The sequence below is a fragment of the Platalea leucorodia genome (genome assembly GCF_965183815.1).
Source record: "Platalea leucorodia genome assembly, chromosome: 3".
NCBI classification, from domain to species: Eukaryota; Metazoa; Chordata; class Aves; order Pelecaniformes; family Threskiornithidae; genus Platalea; species Platalea leucorodia.
Window position 1 is genome coordinate 24,910,918 of NC_138825.1, and position 18,022 is coordinate 24,928,939.

At 36.5% G+C, this 18,022-nt stretch overlaps 1 protein-coding gene across 1 annotated transcript in view; it reads left to right on the forward strand.

The window, feature by feature from the left end:
• Positions 1-18,022, forward strand: part of USH2A (usherin) — a gene marked incomplete at its 3' end in the record, with an annotated part of 389,347 nt that overhangs the window by 185,304 nt on the left and 186,021 nt on the right. The window contains exons 32-34 of the mRNA XM_082305924.1: positions 9,806-9,965; positions 10,452-10,623; positions 15,132-15,279. Of these exons, the coding sequence (XP_082162050.1) occupies positions 9,806-9,965; positions 10,452-10,623; positions 15,132-15,279 (480 nt within the window). The remainder of the gene's footprint in view (positions 1-9,805; positions 9,966-10,451; positions 10,624-15,131; positions 15,280-18,022) is intronic.

Sequence of the window (18,022 nt, forward strand, 5' to 3'; positions counted from 1 at the left end):
CCTCCTTTGTAGAAGCTTAACATGCCAGTTAAGTTATGCAGATATTTCAGGGAGCCTACATAGACAACTTTCTTGGCATAGCACACTGTTGCCAATTAAAGGGCATAAACTTCAAACAATAAATTAAACTAGCTCTCCCTCCCCATTTACAGGAGGAATATAGACAGGATGTAAGAAATAAGGGAGAGGATCAACAGATAATAAGAGCAGCATTCATCTTGAAATAAACTACTCTGCATTATTATTATTTATGGTAGTTACTGTTATTAATAAAGTACATGTGGGACAGAGAAAAAGCCTGCAACAACCACTGAATTTATGAGACTGGGGACAGATGTATGCTCTTTCTTTTATATCGCTGGCACTGATCGATTTGTATTTTTCCCTGATGATGGTTTATGCCATTATAACTGTTTGGTGGCTCCTTACTATTGAGTTATGGTTGCAAAGCACTTCACAAACGAGAACAAGCCTCTGAACATTATATCCTAATCTGCACATCCTATAGATACGCCATAATACAGAGCAGCTGACTGCACCACCTGTGATCTGTGTACCCACAAACATGATTTATTCTGGTAATCCCAGTTTAATGCATCACATCAGATTGTGGCAGTTATGTTATCTGATGACATTACTGACACTATATGACATAACTGGGTAGTGCAACATGTCAAGTTGAAAAAAAACTTTGGGCTTTTCAGGGTTTTGTGGTTTTGTTTTTGTTTTTTTAATGTGTGTTTTGAAAACAAGTATAAAGCAAGTAAACTTAAAAAAAAAAAAAAAGAAAAGGGAGGAAAAAGAAGTCCCAGTAATTTTCCCCAACTACATGTTGACCATATTAATGACTCAACAGCTGGGGCTGGTTGTTCTGGTAAGGACAGAGCAGAGCAGGTAGAAGTACAGTGTATTTTACTATGCTGCTAATTCTGTCGCCAGCTGAAAACTAGCTCAGCTTTTGTAGTCTTGCAACAGATTTAACTTGCTATAAATTGACTTGTTTAGGAATGGTGCTCAGAACCTGAGTCCTCCCACTATCCTTGTTCCAGCACTACAGTAATGTTCTAGCAAAAACCTTTATTCTCTGACTATAATTCAGATATACAGAGCTGTTCTGATCCTGGGAAGGTGATAGTATCTCTTCTACAGAAACTCTTAAATCACATGATGCCTTGCCTGGATGGTGAGAGTTGTTCTCTAATCATCTTGCATGCCGGGTACTATACAAAATGGTGGAACAAGTTACCCATAATGGCTGTAAAATTCATAAATAGCTAAATAAAGCTCATAACCTATAAAGCACTAATCTGTCACCTCTAGTTGATAGCAGTGCAAACAGCCATTGTCATATTTTTCTGGTTTAGATTCCAATTTCTAGTCTGAGTGTGCTGTCTCAAGTTTCTGCTTGCTTGATGAATTTTTTGTTGTTGAATATTTTGTTGATTAAAACAATTGGTTAGGGGTTAAAATGGTATTTTGCAATTTAGTATGCATATTCGATTTTAATAAGTAAAAATCTACTAGTAAAATTATTTACTTTTTTGTCAAAGAAAATATTTCTTTTGGAAATTAATTTCTTTCCTCTCATCCCTCTTTTTCTTTGCTTAGGCAGGAAAACTTAAAATACAGTGTTGAAGAGTTCTAAGTAGTCTCAGATACAGAGAGAAGTATAGAAATCTTGCAGGACTCTGTTCTACAGATTTGCAAATTACAGTCATGCTTATAAAAATAATTTTAAAAACACAATGTTGATATTTAATGTTTCTCCCCCAGAATTTGATTTATAAAGATAAACCTGAATCTTTCTTGTCAGCAGTAGATGTTCCATGATTTTGGGTGGTGTGAGTTTCTCTCAAAATTCCACTTTCTAAATTTATTGGATGTCCTTTTTTTCCCCTGTATTATTGAAAGGGAGTTCATGGGAACACAGAGACCTAATTGCTTTTCTATGTAGCACTTACTATCTGGTATACCTGTATGGTGTGTCATCATCTTTGTTTCCTTTTCTCAGGTTGTTTTTTTCAGCTTCTCTTCCTAAGAGAGTTTTTCTAAGCCTGTGCTTTCTCACTGCCATTTTCCAGACAGACTTTATTTCTGCACTCTGTAATATATGCTATTCCAGATGAGACTGCACTATTGATTTATATAAAATGGATAGTAATAGTCGCTGTATTACTTACCATATATTCTTATATAACTTAACATCTTACTGGCTTCTCTTAACACAGCTGCACATTCATACATGTTCTTCAGTGGGTTGTAAAAGTGGCACTCGGGCACTTCTCTTGACCTGATACGATTAACTCGGCACCAAATGTAAGGTGGATCTGAATTTTGTTTCTCCCACTGCAGTAAAATGGGAATTACTTGGGAATACAGGATGTATTTCTGCTAGTGAGCCAGGGGGTTCTTGGTCATACTAATGTGAATCCAGAGTAGTTCCAGTTTTATAGCAGCAGGAATCTGAGATTCAAATTTGCAACGTAGTTGCCTAGTTCAAATATGTTTTCCAGTTGTGAATATAAAGCTGAAGTAATACAGAGGTAAAATGTTCAAAACACTTTTTTTTCCCTTTTCACTTTTTTGGGCTCGACATTGACTGAGAGATCATGGTTCTTATGATGTATGCTAACAACTCCCCTCTATTTAAGCTGATAGCAATACAGTGACTGGATTGGAAGCATTCATGAATGGAAATTTTCATTTAAATCTTAAAATAGGGCTGCGTCATGCCATATGATGTGCAAAGAAATGACAGAGAAATGAAACTAAGATAGTGATATTGGTATGACCGCAATTACTTCCCTTCATGTGCCTGCTAAAAATTAATGTGCTCTGTCCTCTTTCTGCTTTCTCCCTCTCTGACCTTCAAACTCACCTTATTTGTCCAGCTGTTATAATTGAAGTAAACTAGGGAGACAATGCATGGTTTTAATTCTAGTAAACAAAGACATAACTTGGAAGTTCATTAGGTTCATCTGATGCTGAATGTTTGCACTGACTGGCTATGTGTTGTTTTGGCAGCAAGAAAAGCCTTTAAAAAAACTCCCAAAAGACCCCTATATTTTTCTGATGGTGACTAACGATGATGGGCCAGGGGAACACTTTAGGGATGTTAGGAAAAGGAGGGTTCCAAGGAGCTTCACATGTGCACGGTGATTCTTCTGTGGTCAGTGACATGAGACGTCTTTAGAGTCACACAAGGAATCAGTAGATTAATTGGTGGTAAAGTATTAAGAGAAGTTTAGATGTACTTCTCGGATGTTTCCCTTCAACTTTTTCTAAACAGTGTTCTATGTGGCACTCCACATGATTTGAGTTTTCTTCACCAGAGCACCTTTAGGATTTCAAGCTAGTGTGTCCTAACTGGAGGGCAAGAACAGCCTGGAAAATGTGCCCATAGTAGCTATCTCAGGGACATGGTTTTAAAATAAAAGACTGGAATCCTTGTATTCCAACTTTTGCAATGGGAAAGGAATAATATGCATGTTGAGTTAAAAAGATGTGTACCTTGCTGGGGTAAGGTTAAAACTAATAGTTTTACCAAAAAAAAACCAAAAAAAACCAAAAAACAAAAAAACCCCAACAACAAACCAACCAACCAACCAAAAACAAACAAAAAAACCCCAGAAAAAATGAAACACAATAATCAGGAATGGATGCTATTGTGTCCTTGTGAATTGGCCAGGATGAAACAGAACATTTGAGGGGTGAGTTTGTGCTCAAACAAGAGTTTGGGCTGATAAATGGCAGAAAAGTTTTATGTGCAACAGTTAGGGGTTGTAAGAGCATAAACAAGAGACACTGTTACTAAATGTGAAAATGAATAGACTTTATGATCTTTGCTGTTAAAACATAATTATATTTAAAAGCATTAAAGTACTTTGGAGCTACCACTTTTCCAAAAGTGGAACTGTAGTTCTACCATGTGCATGTAATAACTTCATTGTTTGCAATCATTGCAAACTGAAATGATTAAAGCTCCTTTTCTTTCACGTTTGTGTCAAAGGGTTTTTGTTCTTGAATATAACTTTTTTACACAGTCCAAAACATGACTCTCATGTTTTTGGTGCTCCCATATGATACATGGTTTTGTGCTATGCTCTTTAATTTCTCAGATGGGGCCTGGAAGTCGTACCTTCCCTGAACTCTTCTGAAGCGTATAAATCTCAAATGGAATGAGGATTTAATCCTTTATGAGTAATTCGGAAAAACAGAGATATTCACTGCTGAGCAAATAGCTTCTAAAACACATCAGCGTTTGTTGGCCAGCTAGAAGCAAAGTTGTTTCGTCCATATGCCATTGTGTCAAAGTCTTTGCTGGTTAGAGAGCAGAACAACAGCTTATGGTGCTTCCTGAAAATAATTATTTCTGACCCTGAGTTTATTTGTCTCTCTTTATTTCTTGCCCTTGTTTTTAGTGGCTTCACAAAATTCTTTTAATTCTCACTCTGGAACATTCTTAGTTATTAATTAATATCCAGCAGGATTTGCTGCTATCTTGCAAGATAGCTCTTTTCTTCAATTAATGGGCCAGTTCCACATATGAAAGTCCATTCATTGCTAGTTATACAATTAGGTACATGAGCACACTGTTTTCTTGGGCTTGATTGAGTTGCCTGAAGTAGGCACGTGGTGTCATTTGTGACGCCCCGTTTTTTCTGAAATATTTTCAAGGGAGTGATGAGTATGGCATAGGGTTCACAGGAGATCTGTGAAAAAGATGCAGCATTAGTATAACAGCTTCCCAGAGAAGGTTGTACACTAGTGATCGTTCTTTGAGAGTCAATATAATTAAGTGATTGGTGCTTTATAAATACAGAAAGCAGGATATACTGTACTAAAAGTTATATATGAATTGTTGCTTGCTTTCAGAAAATGGTGGAAGGGAAAGAACTGCTAATGATGTCTGATGGAGCAAGCCTGATAATACGATCTTGGCACTTTATGAATTTGTTTGGGGTTTTTTTTGGTAGTGCATAAAAATCAGATGGGGACATCGTTGTATTTGGTGATGCGGATTTATGATCCCAAAGAGTTTACCCTCTAATCAAATATTAAGTTACTGTGAGTTAATTTAACAAACTATGAGAAAGAATAAGAGAAAACAGAATAAGGATGTGAGTAATGAGTTGAAGTGCTCGTACAGTCTACCTACATAAACAACGTGGTGATTGGAATTCTTTGGAAGTTTTTCATCTTCATACTCTCTCAGCAGGTTTTCTTTGTTGTGCTGCTAACAATCCCTTGCTACAGTGCTGCCGTATTATTTTCCTTTGAATATAGCAATGGGATAGCTATTGTCTCAATTATTTTCCTGAGAGAAACTATGTGGGGTTCCTTACACAAGTCACGTTTCAACTGAGCGCTCACCAAGACAGGACATTGCCATTTCTGGTCCTTACAATAGCTGCCTGAAACCAGGGAGAGTGGAAATAGGGTGGAAGAGGGGAGGGAAGAAGGGTATGTGACTCTCTTGCTGTAAACCTGAATACAGAATGCTGCATGTTACAGATAAATTAAAACACTGCAGACATTACTACTATGTTATTTTTGAACTGTGATGTACTCTGACATCTCGACGGTAAAGCTCATGTTTTGAGTTAAGTTCTTAAATCTTTAATTTCGGGCTTGTGTTTTGGGGTTTGTTTTTTTTTTTTTACTCTACTATGTTTTTCTTCTCTATCTTAGTAACATCTCTCAAATTCCATGCTAAAAGTAGCACTGTAGTGTTGCATATTATCTTTCAATGACTACCCATTAAATTTGATCAAAGCAAAGTGAGTGTTCTTATTGACCATGCAAACAGGGTCATTCTTTATTCTTTCTGTCTCATGCATTGATTGTGCTATCAGGACTTATGCTGGTGGTTATTAGAAACTGCAACATATACCAACCACTATAGTTAGATTTACCATGATATTTAAGATAGTTGCCTTGGTTAGTGTGGGAAGTTCCACATATACCACACATATAATAAATGTAGTGGTATGCAAATGTCGATTTTAATGATAGCCACTGTAGTTAACAATTCTCTTGCTGACATATGAGTTAGAAAAGAATTTAGTTTGTTTGTATTGCCTCTGAGGTCAAAGAGATGAAAAGGCACATTGATCCCTTCTCTAACTGTCCTTTCCCTCCTTCTCACCTGCCTTTTTTGGAGGGGGGAATTAAGTAATGGTTTTAAAACAGATATGTGGGGTTTTATTGTATTTATTTTTCTTCTTTTGTTCTGTTTTTTACATGAAAAATGCAGATTTTTTTTTTTCTTTTTAGCTACCTGCTACCTTAATAGGATGATTTGAGAGAATACTGTACCCCCAAGAAAGTCTCTTTTTTCTTTGCCCTTTGGTGCTCTTTGCCCTTCTGAGTCCAGAAATGAGTACAAGACCAAATCCTGAATTGAGGTTTTTCTCAGTAAACCTCTATAATTTTTAAGTTTAGCTTTATTTTGGTAAGAAACAAGTGTTTTAAGAGAGTAGTTATTGGAAAATTGCAATAAGAAGCATTTGATATTATTTTAAAGTAACACAGGGGACTGGAATTGTGGAACACACAGGAATATAACCTGATCAAGCAAATGTGTTAAGAAAAAAAATTCAGTTTTTGCTGTGAGTTAAAAAGAAAATAATTGTGTGCTTATTGGGTTCATTCTGTAAATTGAGATCAATGAAATTCTTCCAGCAACAGCATGAAATCAATTGTAAAATAACATATGATTCCTGCCCTATATTGTAAATTATAGTTTGTTTGACATTAATCACTGAGTTTTCCATGCACTGGGGTCCATTTTCTTGTAACGCATTTCTGGATAATGCTTGTGGATCCATTTCTACTGTGTTTGAGAGCGATCTGTTTTTCATGTCCACAATTGCCTACATTTGATCTTATGCAAATCATGCAATCAAGCAAATGGAAAACAAGGCATTGTTGCTAGAGGACCTTGACAAACAGTGGCTTTGTAGTTTTAAGAACCTCCTCCCTCCTCATTCAGGTTCATGTTTGTATGTGTAGTTGTTTGAATCCATTCATCCATTATGAAACACTTTGAACTTTAAATAGGAAAATATCTGCCAAATCAGATTGTGACAAATAATTGTATCAATGTAATATGATTTTTATTGTTCAGTTTGTCAGTTTCTGGTTCTAACCTTTTAGAAATACTACATACGCTGTATTTCCATGCTCATCCAAAATTTGGTGAAGTCTATGGAGAGATTTTCATTGGCTGCAAAGCTCATCCTTTGAGTGACATTCCTAAGTCGCTCATTTTTATATTTTCTTCTCCTGCTCCCACTAATGTAATTTGTCTTTTTAGCCTTTATCACACCAAAATCTTTCAGGTTCCATTGAAACTTTCTATCTGGCATTTATTAGTCAAAATACATTGGCATTATTAAATCAAGATGAGGAATAGAGCTTTCTTTTGATCCTGGTGACATGTTGCTTTTCTCCGTATTTTGTCTTTCTACTCTTTTTTTTTTAACCTCTCTTCTCCTTCCCTCCCCTCTCAGTATGCTTATCAGTTGATCCTAAAGGATCTTGCTGCTCATATGTCCTGTGTTTCCATTCCTTGTTATTCCTCTTCTTTTAAGCTTTGCGTATTTGCCTATCTTGTCCTTTCGTTTTTTCTATTCCAGGCACTGAGACTTAGACTTACAGTCACTTGTTTTTTTCAGGGAGGGAAATAAAACATTTTTCCATCTTCCATTCACTTCGTCCTTGATAAAGTTCCTCTCATCAAATTTAACTAGGTATTTCCAGAAACTCTTATGCATGCAAGTAGTCTCATCAGCTACAGTGTGCATCAAATAGGGTTTCAGTACAAGCTACCTTTTTTAAAAAAAGCAGTTCCTTGATGAGGAATTTTCCTTAAAGGAGAGAAAAATACCCCTCCCCAACCCCCATCCCAAATCTGTGTACAAGGAAAACAGCCATCCACCATAAACAAATGGAAAAGGAGAAATCCACTTTTTTCTCTTCTTCCTTCCCTTCTGTCATATTCATTGAAATGTGAAGCCCCACAATACAGTTTCAACTTAGAGAAGAATGCGTATTCACTGTTTACAAGAATATGAATTAAACAGGTGCCATGGATTGTTTTCAGTTGTTCATTTTAGGATTTCTAAAAGTAAAACCATTCTGGTCACTTTTTTGCCCACCCAGCACATGGAGTATCTGATTCTTGTCTCACGGACTTCCATCTCCATCTGTACTTTTTGCGGCTTCTCTGACGGCAGCTGTGAGGAACAAGGGATCCAGGAAGGTGTACACTAATGAGGGCAATACAGTCGGTGCAGTGTGTGGAGTTTACTTTCTCTGCTTGCTGAGCCAGCTTGAGCACCTGCTCTGGAGTGTGCGTTCCCCCTCTCACCCACATAAGCACTGCTTAACCCTGGTAGAATCAGCCCCATTACGTTGATTAAACATGTCGCTGTGTTACAGGCATTCACTTGATGATTTTTTTTTTCCAGTTATGGCATTTTTTTTTAACTCACACTTTGCCATGTGCTCCATAGAACAATACCACTGAGTGATACTGCGTTTTCAAAAAAAATGCACGAGTTCATTCTCTCCTCACACAGAGTGGAGTAAATCAGAAGGAATTCTGTTGCAGCAGGGACTGGAGACATTATATGAGGGGAAAACTAATGAGAAAGAAGTTGGGTCTACATCATTTCTGCTTTAGTCATGCCTTTGTCATTCAGTTGCAATTTTTGAATTTGTGCTCCCAAATATTTTTGTACAAAATGATAATTTGATACTATTTGGCTCTGAAAACACTAACATTTGTTATGTCTTGCAAAAACCCAGAACTTTTCTGGCATACTAAAAATGTGTATCTATAACATATGCGTTTTACTTGTATACCTTATACTGTTGCCAAAACCTCAGTTGTAAATTCCCTCTTTTAAAGGATTTGCTCATTAAAATCAGTGATTTGTATTTTAATAAAAAATGAAAAGGATTAGAAAATTATGACTGCATTACTTTCCGACTACATTTTTTTCTGACAAACATTCCTTTATTAGTATAAGGAAGAATATATGAAGCTAAAGATTTTTTAGAATCTTTATTCAGCAAAGATGCTACATTTTATTCACCATTTTCTGCAGTAATTGAAACTCAAGATAGCTTCATAATAAATAACCATTTAACAGTTGTTTTGCTATAGCATTAGACAGGTTGTCTTTACTGAAATATATTTTACAAATGTTTGCCATTCATGCAGCTGGAGGCAAACAGGCAAAGAGAGAACAGACCGGTATGAGTGGTGGCAACAATGAGCTTCCTTTGTGTTCATGCTTATAGTGAAATCTATATAGAGTGAATCATTGTATGTATTGATGCTTGACATTCATGTATCATACAGCACATTTTAAAAAAAAAAAAAAAAAATCTGGCTGTGTTAATGAACCTGTACTTGTTTTTCCATTAATTTGATTTGATTTAATCATCTCTAAAGGTGTTCATTTGCCACCGTAGCAAATTGATATAGTATGTAGCACCTAAGAGGCTAACATCTTTGTTTTGTTTGGGTGGTGTACGTTCTAGTGTAAATGTACTGTACAACGGGGTCACCTCAACCAAAGCATGCTCTGTAGATCTATTAGTAGTCAAATTTTGCAGTTATTTGCTATTAAACAACCAGCACCTATTCACTCCTCTGGGACAAATCTGAAACATTGAAGACATACGGGTCCCTCTTCCTCTTGATTTTCTGAATTCAGTACTCTCTGAAAGTTACAGAAAAACAAAGTAAAATTAATATACAAAGTAAATCCGTATTCCTTTTTTGCCCTAGATTTAACAGTTTTTACGCCACACCAGTTTCTGCTCACTGCGTGCACGCTTGCTGGCTGTACAAACAGTTCTCAGGTCACCTTGCTTACAGCACAGCTGCCACCATCTCACGTAGATGCCCCGGTCCTGACGGTTTTGGATTCTAGAACAATATATGTACAGTAAGTAAGGATTTCTTCTCTCCTGACAACACAATAGTGCATCAGTTTATTCAAGAATTCCAGTGAGTTCAATCAGGGGAAGGGTTTGTGACATAAAATTAAATTTATTATGATTAAATGCATAGAAGTGATTAGTTTAGTGGTTCTGTGAACCTTCTGATTATCACTTGCCAACTTAATTTCCATTTTGTCTTTACGCAATCAGTATAACCTACATATGGGCATAGCCTCTGCAAACTTCAGTGCAGGAAATGTTCTGGTGATATGCCCATTTTGTAGCCCCTGCTTTGTGTGTTACTGTAATCATTTATCTATTGAGTACAAATACTGCATTAGAGGTATGCCTTAGAGTTATTTTTATGGTTGCAGAACTATGTTTTCAAATTCTTAAAATAAACCCCACAAAGTCCCCTAAACGAAGCCTTACATTTTTCAGTACGGTCTGAATCTTTGCTGGTCTTAATCATATTTTGCTTTTATTTGCAGATGGAAAGAACCAATAGAAGTAAATGGAATCCTAGATCGCTATATAATTTATATTGCCAACGATGAGCAGAATTTTACAAAATGGAATGTAATCTATAACAGCACAGAACTTTTTCTGGATTTTACTATTCAGCATCTTTTCCCGGGTACAGAATACCTCATAAAACTAGCTGTAAGTTTTAAAGATGTGTAGTAGAGGTGTAAAATGGTGAAAATGATTCTGATTTGTTAACATCTTAAATACTCAATGGTTCATGTGTCCACTTTGTTTAACCTCTTCTTTCTGAAACTAAGGTGGATGAGCCATCCTGAACAATAGTAGGTGTTTTGTTTCAAAATAGGCCCTCAAAAAATGTGTATGTAATTTAAATACATATTTTCTTTGAGGATAAGTTGGATGATGATTACTAGAGAATTGACCAGAAATATATGAAAGACTTAAAAAATGTCTCCTGCCCCCAACTTACAAGAAAATGTTGAATGTATTTGAAAATGTTAGCCTTTCATATTTTGTACCATGATAATTTGCTCTCTCTTCATAAAATCTGTGTGTAGAAGGAAACAACAGAGAGGAAGAGAGTTCAGTGTAAAGTAGCAGTTTGTTTACTGAAAACATTTTAAAAGACCTTGGTGTTTTCATTGCATTTCTTTACCATTGGTTTTATTTTGTGATGAAATACAACAGATTCAGCTCACTAACAAACCTGAAAATATATGCGTAAAAGCATGGGATTGTCCCTTGTTTTAAGCACACTGTTCATTTTATAACAATACCTATATAAGGATATTTGCTTTGATAAATGCCATAGGAAAATATTCTGCTCTTGATTATGAATAAATTTACATTTATGTCGACTGGGTATGCATTCATTTTTTCTTAACATGCTCTTGAATGTTCTAAATATTATACCACAAAAAATAAACTACCTTCAGGTAATGATAAGGATTTGACTTGAACTTGAAAAAGCAAGGATATTCAGTCTAATTAAAGCTTAGATTCATATTGAAAGGATTTCATTTGTGCCTAGACATTTCCGCATAGTAAATTGTATAGTATATAACATAGCACCATGTCCAAAGCTAAGGCAGTACTTCAACAAATATTTTATGCCTTTATAAGCAAGTGGGACTACCAAAAGAATTTGTGCTGTCCTTCGCTGTGCCACAGCTCTTCTCTGCTCCTGCCCAGCTCCTGTGCACGGGGGGGGCACAAGGAGAGAAGATCAGGGGAGAATTAACAGCTAGGATCTGGAGAGCAGCTGGGACTGCTTCTTTTGGTGGCTCTACTTTGGGATATGATTAAAACAAAGAAGTGTTGTGTGGACTTTGTTTTTATTTCATTAACGTGTACAGCTTTTCTAGAAGTTACTGAATACATTTTTAGGAACCTTTGGTCTTTATATATTATTTCTCATTTCTTTGGTTTGTTTTTGTTGGGTTTGGTGTTTCTGGTTGGGTGGGGTTTTTTGGGGTTTGTTTTTTTGTTTTTTTTGTTTTTTATATTTGCATTGCATCAGTGGTAACCAGAAAGTAAGAAAAGATCATTTCTTCTGCTGGTGAAGATAAACAGATTTATCTGGATAAAAAGCAATGGTCTGTGATAGGCAGGTTAGAAGATCTAAATGTCCTTGCAGCTTTGAAAATGGCAAGTGTAAAAGTGCATGAAATACCCAATATCTTTGAGGTGATAACTTACTTAAAACATTTGAACCCATTGTATTTAGAACTTGTCAGACTAGTTTGAGAAGAATGTAATATTACACATTTACAAGTTATGAAGCTTAAATGTGGCCAAATGGTATACGTGATGGAAAAAAAAAAAAAAACCCAAACCAAAAACACAACCAAAACTCCCCAAAAAACCCAAATCAAACACACACACCTGGAAATAAATTGGAATATTTAGTGTTTCACATATAATTTAATCTGAATTTCAATAAAACTTTTAAAGTAAAAACAACAATAGCATACCTTCAATACTGGAAACTTAATTAAATGCTTCCTGATTTTTTGTTTAGAATGAAATATTTCTATCAGCTAGAACCTTTTTCTTTTCCTTGTTCCACAGATAATATTAATTTTGTTTTGTATCCATGCAAAAACTGCTTTTGGTTTATGTGGGAAAGTGGAAGTCGAGTTATCAAAAGTTGCAGCTTTGAATGCAGGAATGAGGATCCTTATCAGCAGAACTTTCAGCACCTCATAGGCTGCTGGCTCCAACTTTTGTATGACAAGGTTAAAATAAGTATATGAAATAAAGTTAACATAATATTTATCTGTGTATGCTGTTACCAATTTTCACAATTGATTACTGCCATTTAATATATAGCAATTTTATTTGTAAATTAGTGCAACAGCTTTAATAAGCAAATCTAACGCTTCTTTCCAAAAGTCAGCTGAGAAGTCTTAAGATCATCTCTCCATGGATTAGTGCAAAGGAACTTGCTTTTGCTCTGTTCATACTCTAAGCTGGATGGGTGTGAGCCAGGCCAATCTGAAAGCAAATGAAAAGCTGAAAGGCTACTACTAAGTAGCTGGGGTGGCACACTCATTTATTGAGTGCTTTTGTGATTTAACTGTTAAGCTAATATCTCCTCACGGCTGTGTTGTGTGGGTAAGCTAGCTCAGGTGCTAGCTGGAGAATCACCGTGTGGTGTCTTTTTATGTGGTTTTGTATCTGTTTCTTGGCTCTCTAGAGACTTTGGTATTTTTGCAAATTTTCCCGCAAATCTGTTTCTCAGTGAAGTTCAGAATGCCACAATGGGGCTCAGTCTGGGTGTAGGATTTCATGGCTTTGAGCATCACTGGATGTGATTGCCAGAGTCCCAGAAACGTCCAGTTCATTTGGATGCGCTAATCTAAAATCCCACTATTTAAAATACAGATGAGCTTTCTTTTACTGATTTTCATTAGAAGAATCAGAAACTTCGTACCCCAGCAAGTTTCAGAGATACAAAAATTGAGCTTCATGAAATTCAAGAAGGAAATTAACAGGAAAGCTGCTGTTACTGAGCCCTTGAATGAAAACACCCTCCACTGCTGAGGAAGTCTCCATGGAACTTGTTTAGCAAGGCACTAAGGAAAGTACCAGGAAGAGGTCTTCCAGAGCTGGTCTTTTTGGCTTCTTCATGAAGTCAATAGAAAGGAAATCATTTGAAGAAAAGTCTGCCTTTGCTGGAAGGATGATGTTCTTAAATATTTTCATTATCAAAATGGTAACAGCTATCTGAGCATCCATCTAAGCTGACTTTTTTTTTTTTTTTTAAAAAACACTATTATGTTTAAAGTAAATGACATTTTCAGATGTTCCCAAAATTGAGGTTGCATTCTTTCATCTTTATTTGATAGCCCAGACCGAACACAGGGAGTCATTCTGTAGTTGTGTTTGGAGTGTAATTTCCAGTGAAATCAAAACAATCTTGGTGTATAAAATAGCCTCATTTACAAACAGTTCTTATTTTTACCCATGGGGCTAGTATACACTTTTAGAGCAGGGTAGGAAATATGTTGACTGCTCTCCGATTTGAAACACTCTGGGAAATGGTAAATTGAAGCTAATCCTTTCAAATAAAATATACTAGATTGAGAGAAACATTTTGTTCCTGGAGATCTGGACAGTAAGGTTATTTTTCCTTTGTGTGCTGATGATCCAGAGTGGGCTACTTGTCCACTGCAGCACATGGTCAACTCCTAAAGACACAGGTGATCCCATAAGTTTTAATTAAGATTATGTCTGAATGTGGATCTTTGTTGAATTCAGGTTTTGATTTATTTTATTGCTAAACAATAAAACTAAAAATAAACAATAAACTAAACCAAAAATCTTTAAATCCAGTACGGAGTTGGTATATGCTTGTATATTTTTTTTAATTTCTCTAAGAACTCCTGTCTCTTCTCATTGATCTCAGTGCCAGTAATTGGAAAAGCAACACACATAAGGACCATAGCTGTGTAGTCTTATGTTTGTGCATGTAAAACTTTAAAAGCATGTTATATGGGGCGATATGCACATTGTATTGTTCCATAATCAAGCAAAAAGTAAAAGTCGTGTAATCAATCTTTTCTCTGGTAGCTGAAATACAAATGATTTGACTTTGTTATCCATAAACATGTAATAAAAACTGTTACATATTGATTTATAATAGAGTGGTTTTTCACTATTTTAATTGCATCTGCACACCACTCTGTGTGCTGTCATGAAGTGCAGGAATGTCTGAATGGCATTTTTTTCTCAGTCACTATTGACAGAGATAATTTTTTAAGTGTGTTGCAAGTTGGTCAGTATATTCTGTGTTTGGAACTTGTGAGAGCTTTTCAGTCAATTCCAGAAGAGTTTTGCACTGTAAATTACATGTATTTTACTGTAATTTTCTTTAACTGCAGCTGCAAAAGCAGTGGAAATCTAATTGTGATTATGACTCACAGTCAAATGCAAAATGCTGCAAGTCAAACATTTGTATAATATTTTGGCTATATTATACCTAAAAACTAAGTGTCATGAGCAGCACAACTTGTTATTTAAGAAAAGAAATAAACAAATCTATGCTAAGAAAAGTGTCTTCTATGAAAAGCACAGACTAAGTTTAGATATGTAAAAATTATAAAACCTTACAAAAATCATTGCTAAAATTATTGGTATTACATTGAAATATGTTTATTTGTTTTGATTCATATTTTAAGGCTTGTACTGGAGGTGGATGCTCAATAAGCGAAGCTAGCACAGCTATAACAGATGAGAGTACACCAGAAGGTGTTCCTGCTCCAAAAGCCCAGTCATATTCATATGACTCCTTTAACATCTCATGGACTAAGCCTGAGTATCCGAATGGTAAGTGAACTCTTTTAGCCTCAAGTTAAAAAGATGATTAGTAAAGGTAAATTAATATTCTAAATGGCAGCTTATACGTGGTGCTTAATTTTTAATGATCATTTTAGCACATAAAATACCTGAGATAGTATCATTGTCTGCAGCTAAGAGATTGTGGTTTTCAGCCTATGGTATGGTTTCAGTGGCTCAAAAGTGCTCCCTTTTGATAGTTCTTGTGTACTGCATCTCATTGTTTAATGTTTTCGAGGACAACTAAGCTGAAGAATAGGCATTCTTGGAGAATATCAGTCTAGGAGGTTTATTTCATTCTCCACTAAAACATTAATTTCTTTTACATTAATTGATATGTAATAATCATTAGCCTTCTGTTCTATGTAGTCATCTTGAAGGTGTACATTTCCATGACTGTGGAAGCTAAATAATATCCTTTCTTTTGTTTAGAAATGTTTTCCATTGTGAAATATCCATGTGCAAAACTTTCGGACAAATTTTACATTTCTAATGGTATTGCACAGTGTCATATGGCCTTGTGAATCACCTTGATTTTATTATCGTGCACGTAACAGTTTAAATCACAGCAGAGGAAGCTATGCACAAATCACTGAATTTAAAGTGACAGAAATGTTTTTCTTCATTGGCTTATCATATTGATATATATTAATTATTTCTCACAGTGGTTTCACATGAATTTCATTTTTCCCCTGCAAGTTTTTCCCCACTTTCAATTGTGGTAGAGCACATCCTATTTGTACAACTTCACTACAAGGCACTTTAAATGATTCCCCAAAAATTGGTGATTGTAAAGATACAATTATATTCTGTATATACAATATTCTGTACTGTCTTAAATTACTTTTAAAAGAAACAAGTATGTCATCTGCTGTTAAATAAAGTATTTGATAATTTATGGTTCTTTGTATGGGAGTCATACTGGAAGATTTTGACTCCTAGCCCCTTAAAACCCTCTAGCCCTGTTTCTAAAATCCCATCAGCATATGTGGCAAAAGCTGAGGAAGGCAAGGAGAAAGGAAAAAGGGGAGGGGTGAGGGATGGAGGGGGAGGAAGAGGGGAAGGAAGCTAGGAAGGCCATGTATGTGGCTTAGTGGCTAAAGTCTGAGTAATTTTCAATGAAATGGGCATTTTTTTATGTGTAATAGTTCATGCCAGGACCTGATCCTGTTACCCTTGCATTGTGAGAAAAAATCCAAAAAGTTTAGAGAGTGGTTTAACTAAGCAAATAAATATAAATATATACATACATATATTTATAGATGCATATCAACAGCACAGGATAAAGACCTATAGTTTGATAAATAAATTTCTACAAGCTTCCTTTAAAACAAGTAAAAGTTGGGAATACATGACTAAATTTGCATGTTGTAACTTGTTAATACAACATTTACCTATTTACAGCTTGGCTCTCCTTTTAAATACAATAGATAAGTTGTTAGGAAACAACTGAGGGTGTTAGTGCACCCTCCATAAGTTTGCAGATGACACCAAGTTGGGCAGGAGCGTTGATCTGCTGAAGGGTAGGAAGAATCTACAGAGGGATCAGGACAGGCTGGATCGATGGGCTGAGGCTGATTGTGTGAGGTTCAACAAGGCTCAGTGCTGGGTCCTGCACTTGGGTCAAAACAACCCCATGCAACTCTACAGGCTTGGGGAAGAGTGGCTGGAGAGCTGCCCGGCAGAAAAGGACCCAGGGGTGCTGGTCGACAGCCGGCAGAATATGAGCTGGCAGTGTGCCCAGGTGGCCAAGAAAGGCCAATAGCTTGTATCAGAAATAGTGTGGCCAACAGACTGGCAAAGTGATCGTCCCCCTGTACTCGGCACTGGTGAGGCCGCACCTCGAACACTGTGTTCAGTTTTGGGCCCCTCACTACAAGAAAGACACTGAGGTGCTGGAGCGTGTCCAGAGAAGGGCAATGAAGCTCTAGGGTCTAGAGCACAAGTCTTATGAGGAGAGGCAGCGGGAACTGGGGTTGTTTAGCCTGGAGAAGAGGAGGCTGAGGGGAGACCTTATCGCTCTCTACAACTACCTGAAAGGAGGTTGTAGCAAGGTGGGGGTCGGTCTCTTCTCCCTAGTAACAAGTGACGGGACAAGAGGAAACGGCCTCAAGCTGCGCCAGGGAAGGTTTAGGTTGGATATTAGGAAAAACTTTTTCACTGAAAGGGTGGTCAGGAACTGGACCAGGCTGCCCAGGGAAGTGGTTGAGTCCCCATCCCTGGAGGTACTTAAAAGATGTGTAGATGTGGTGCTTAGGGACATGGTTTAGTGGTGGAATTGGTAGTGCTAGGTTAACGGTTGGACTCAATCTTAAAGGTCCTTTCCAACCTAAATGATTCTATGATTCTATGAAATGCAGTAAATAGTTTGTTAGGAAAGCTGTTAATCTGATCTGGATGAGCAACAGATGTGATAAGAGTCAGGGGAAATTATATTCTTCTGTTCCTTGTCCCTTCATCCATGGAAACTGGGTGCTTCAACAGCCTCGATGACAATGCTGTTCACCTCTATATAGGGTTTTGAACAATGCATTTAGGTAATTGCTGATTTTGCCATATAGCCTGCTCCTCTGTAATCCCGAATACACCCTGTGTAGGCTTCCTGTGTGTATTTCTCCCTTTTAAAAATATTCTCTGGTATTTTCATATCGTCTCACTATTTGAAGCCCATAGAGTATTTTTCCCTTGGTACTGTTTGTATTTTTTGGTGATATGTGGATATCATGCATGTTGC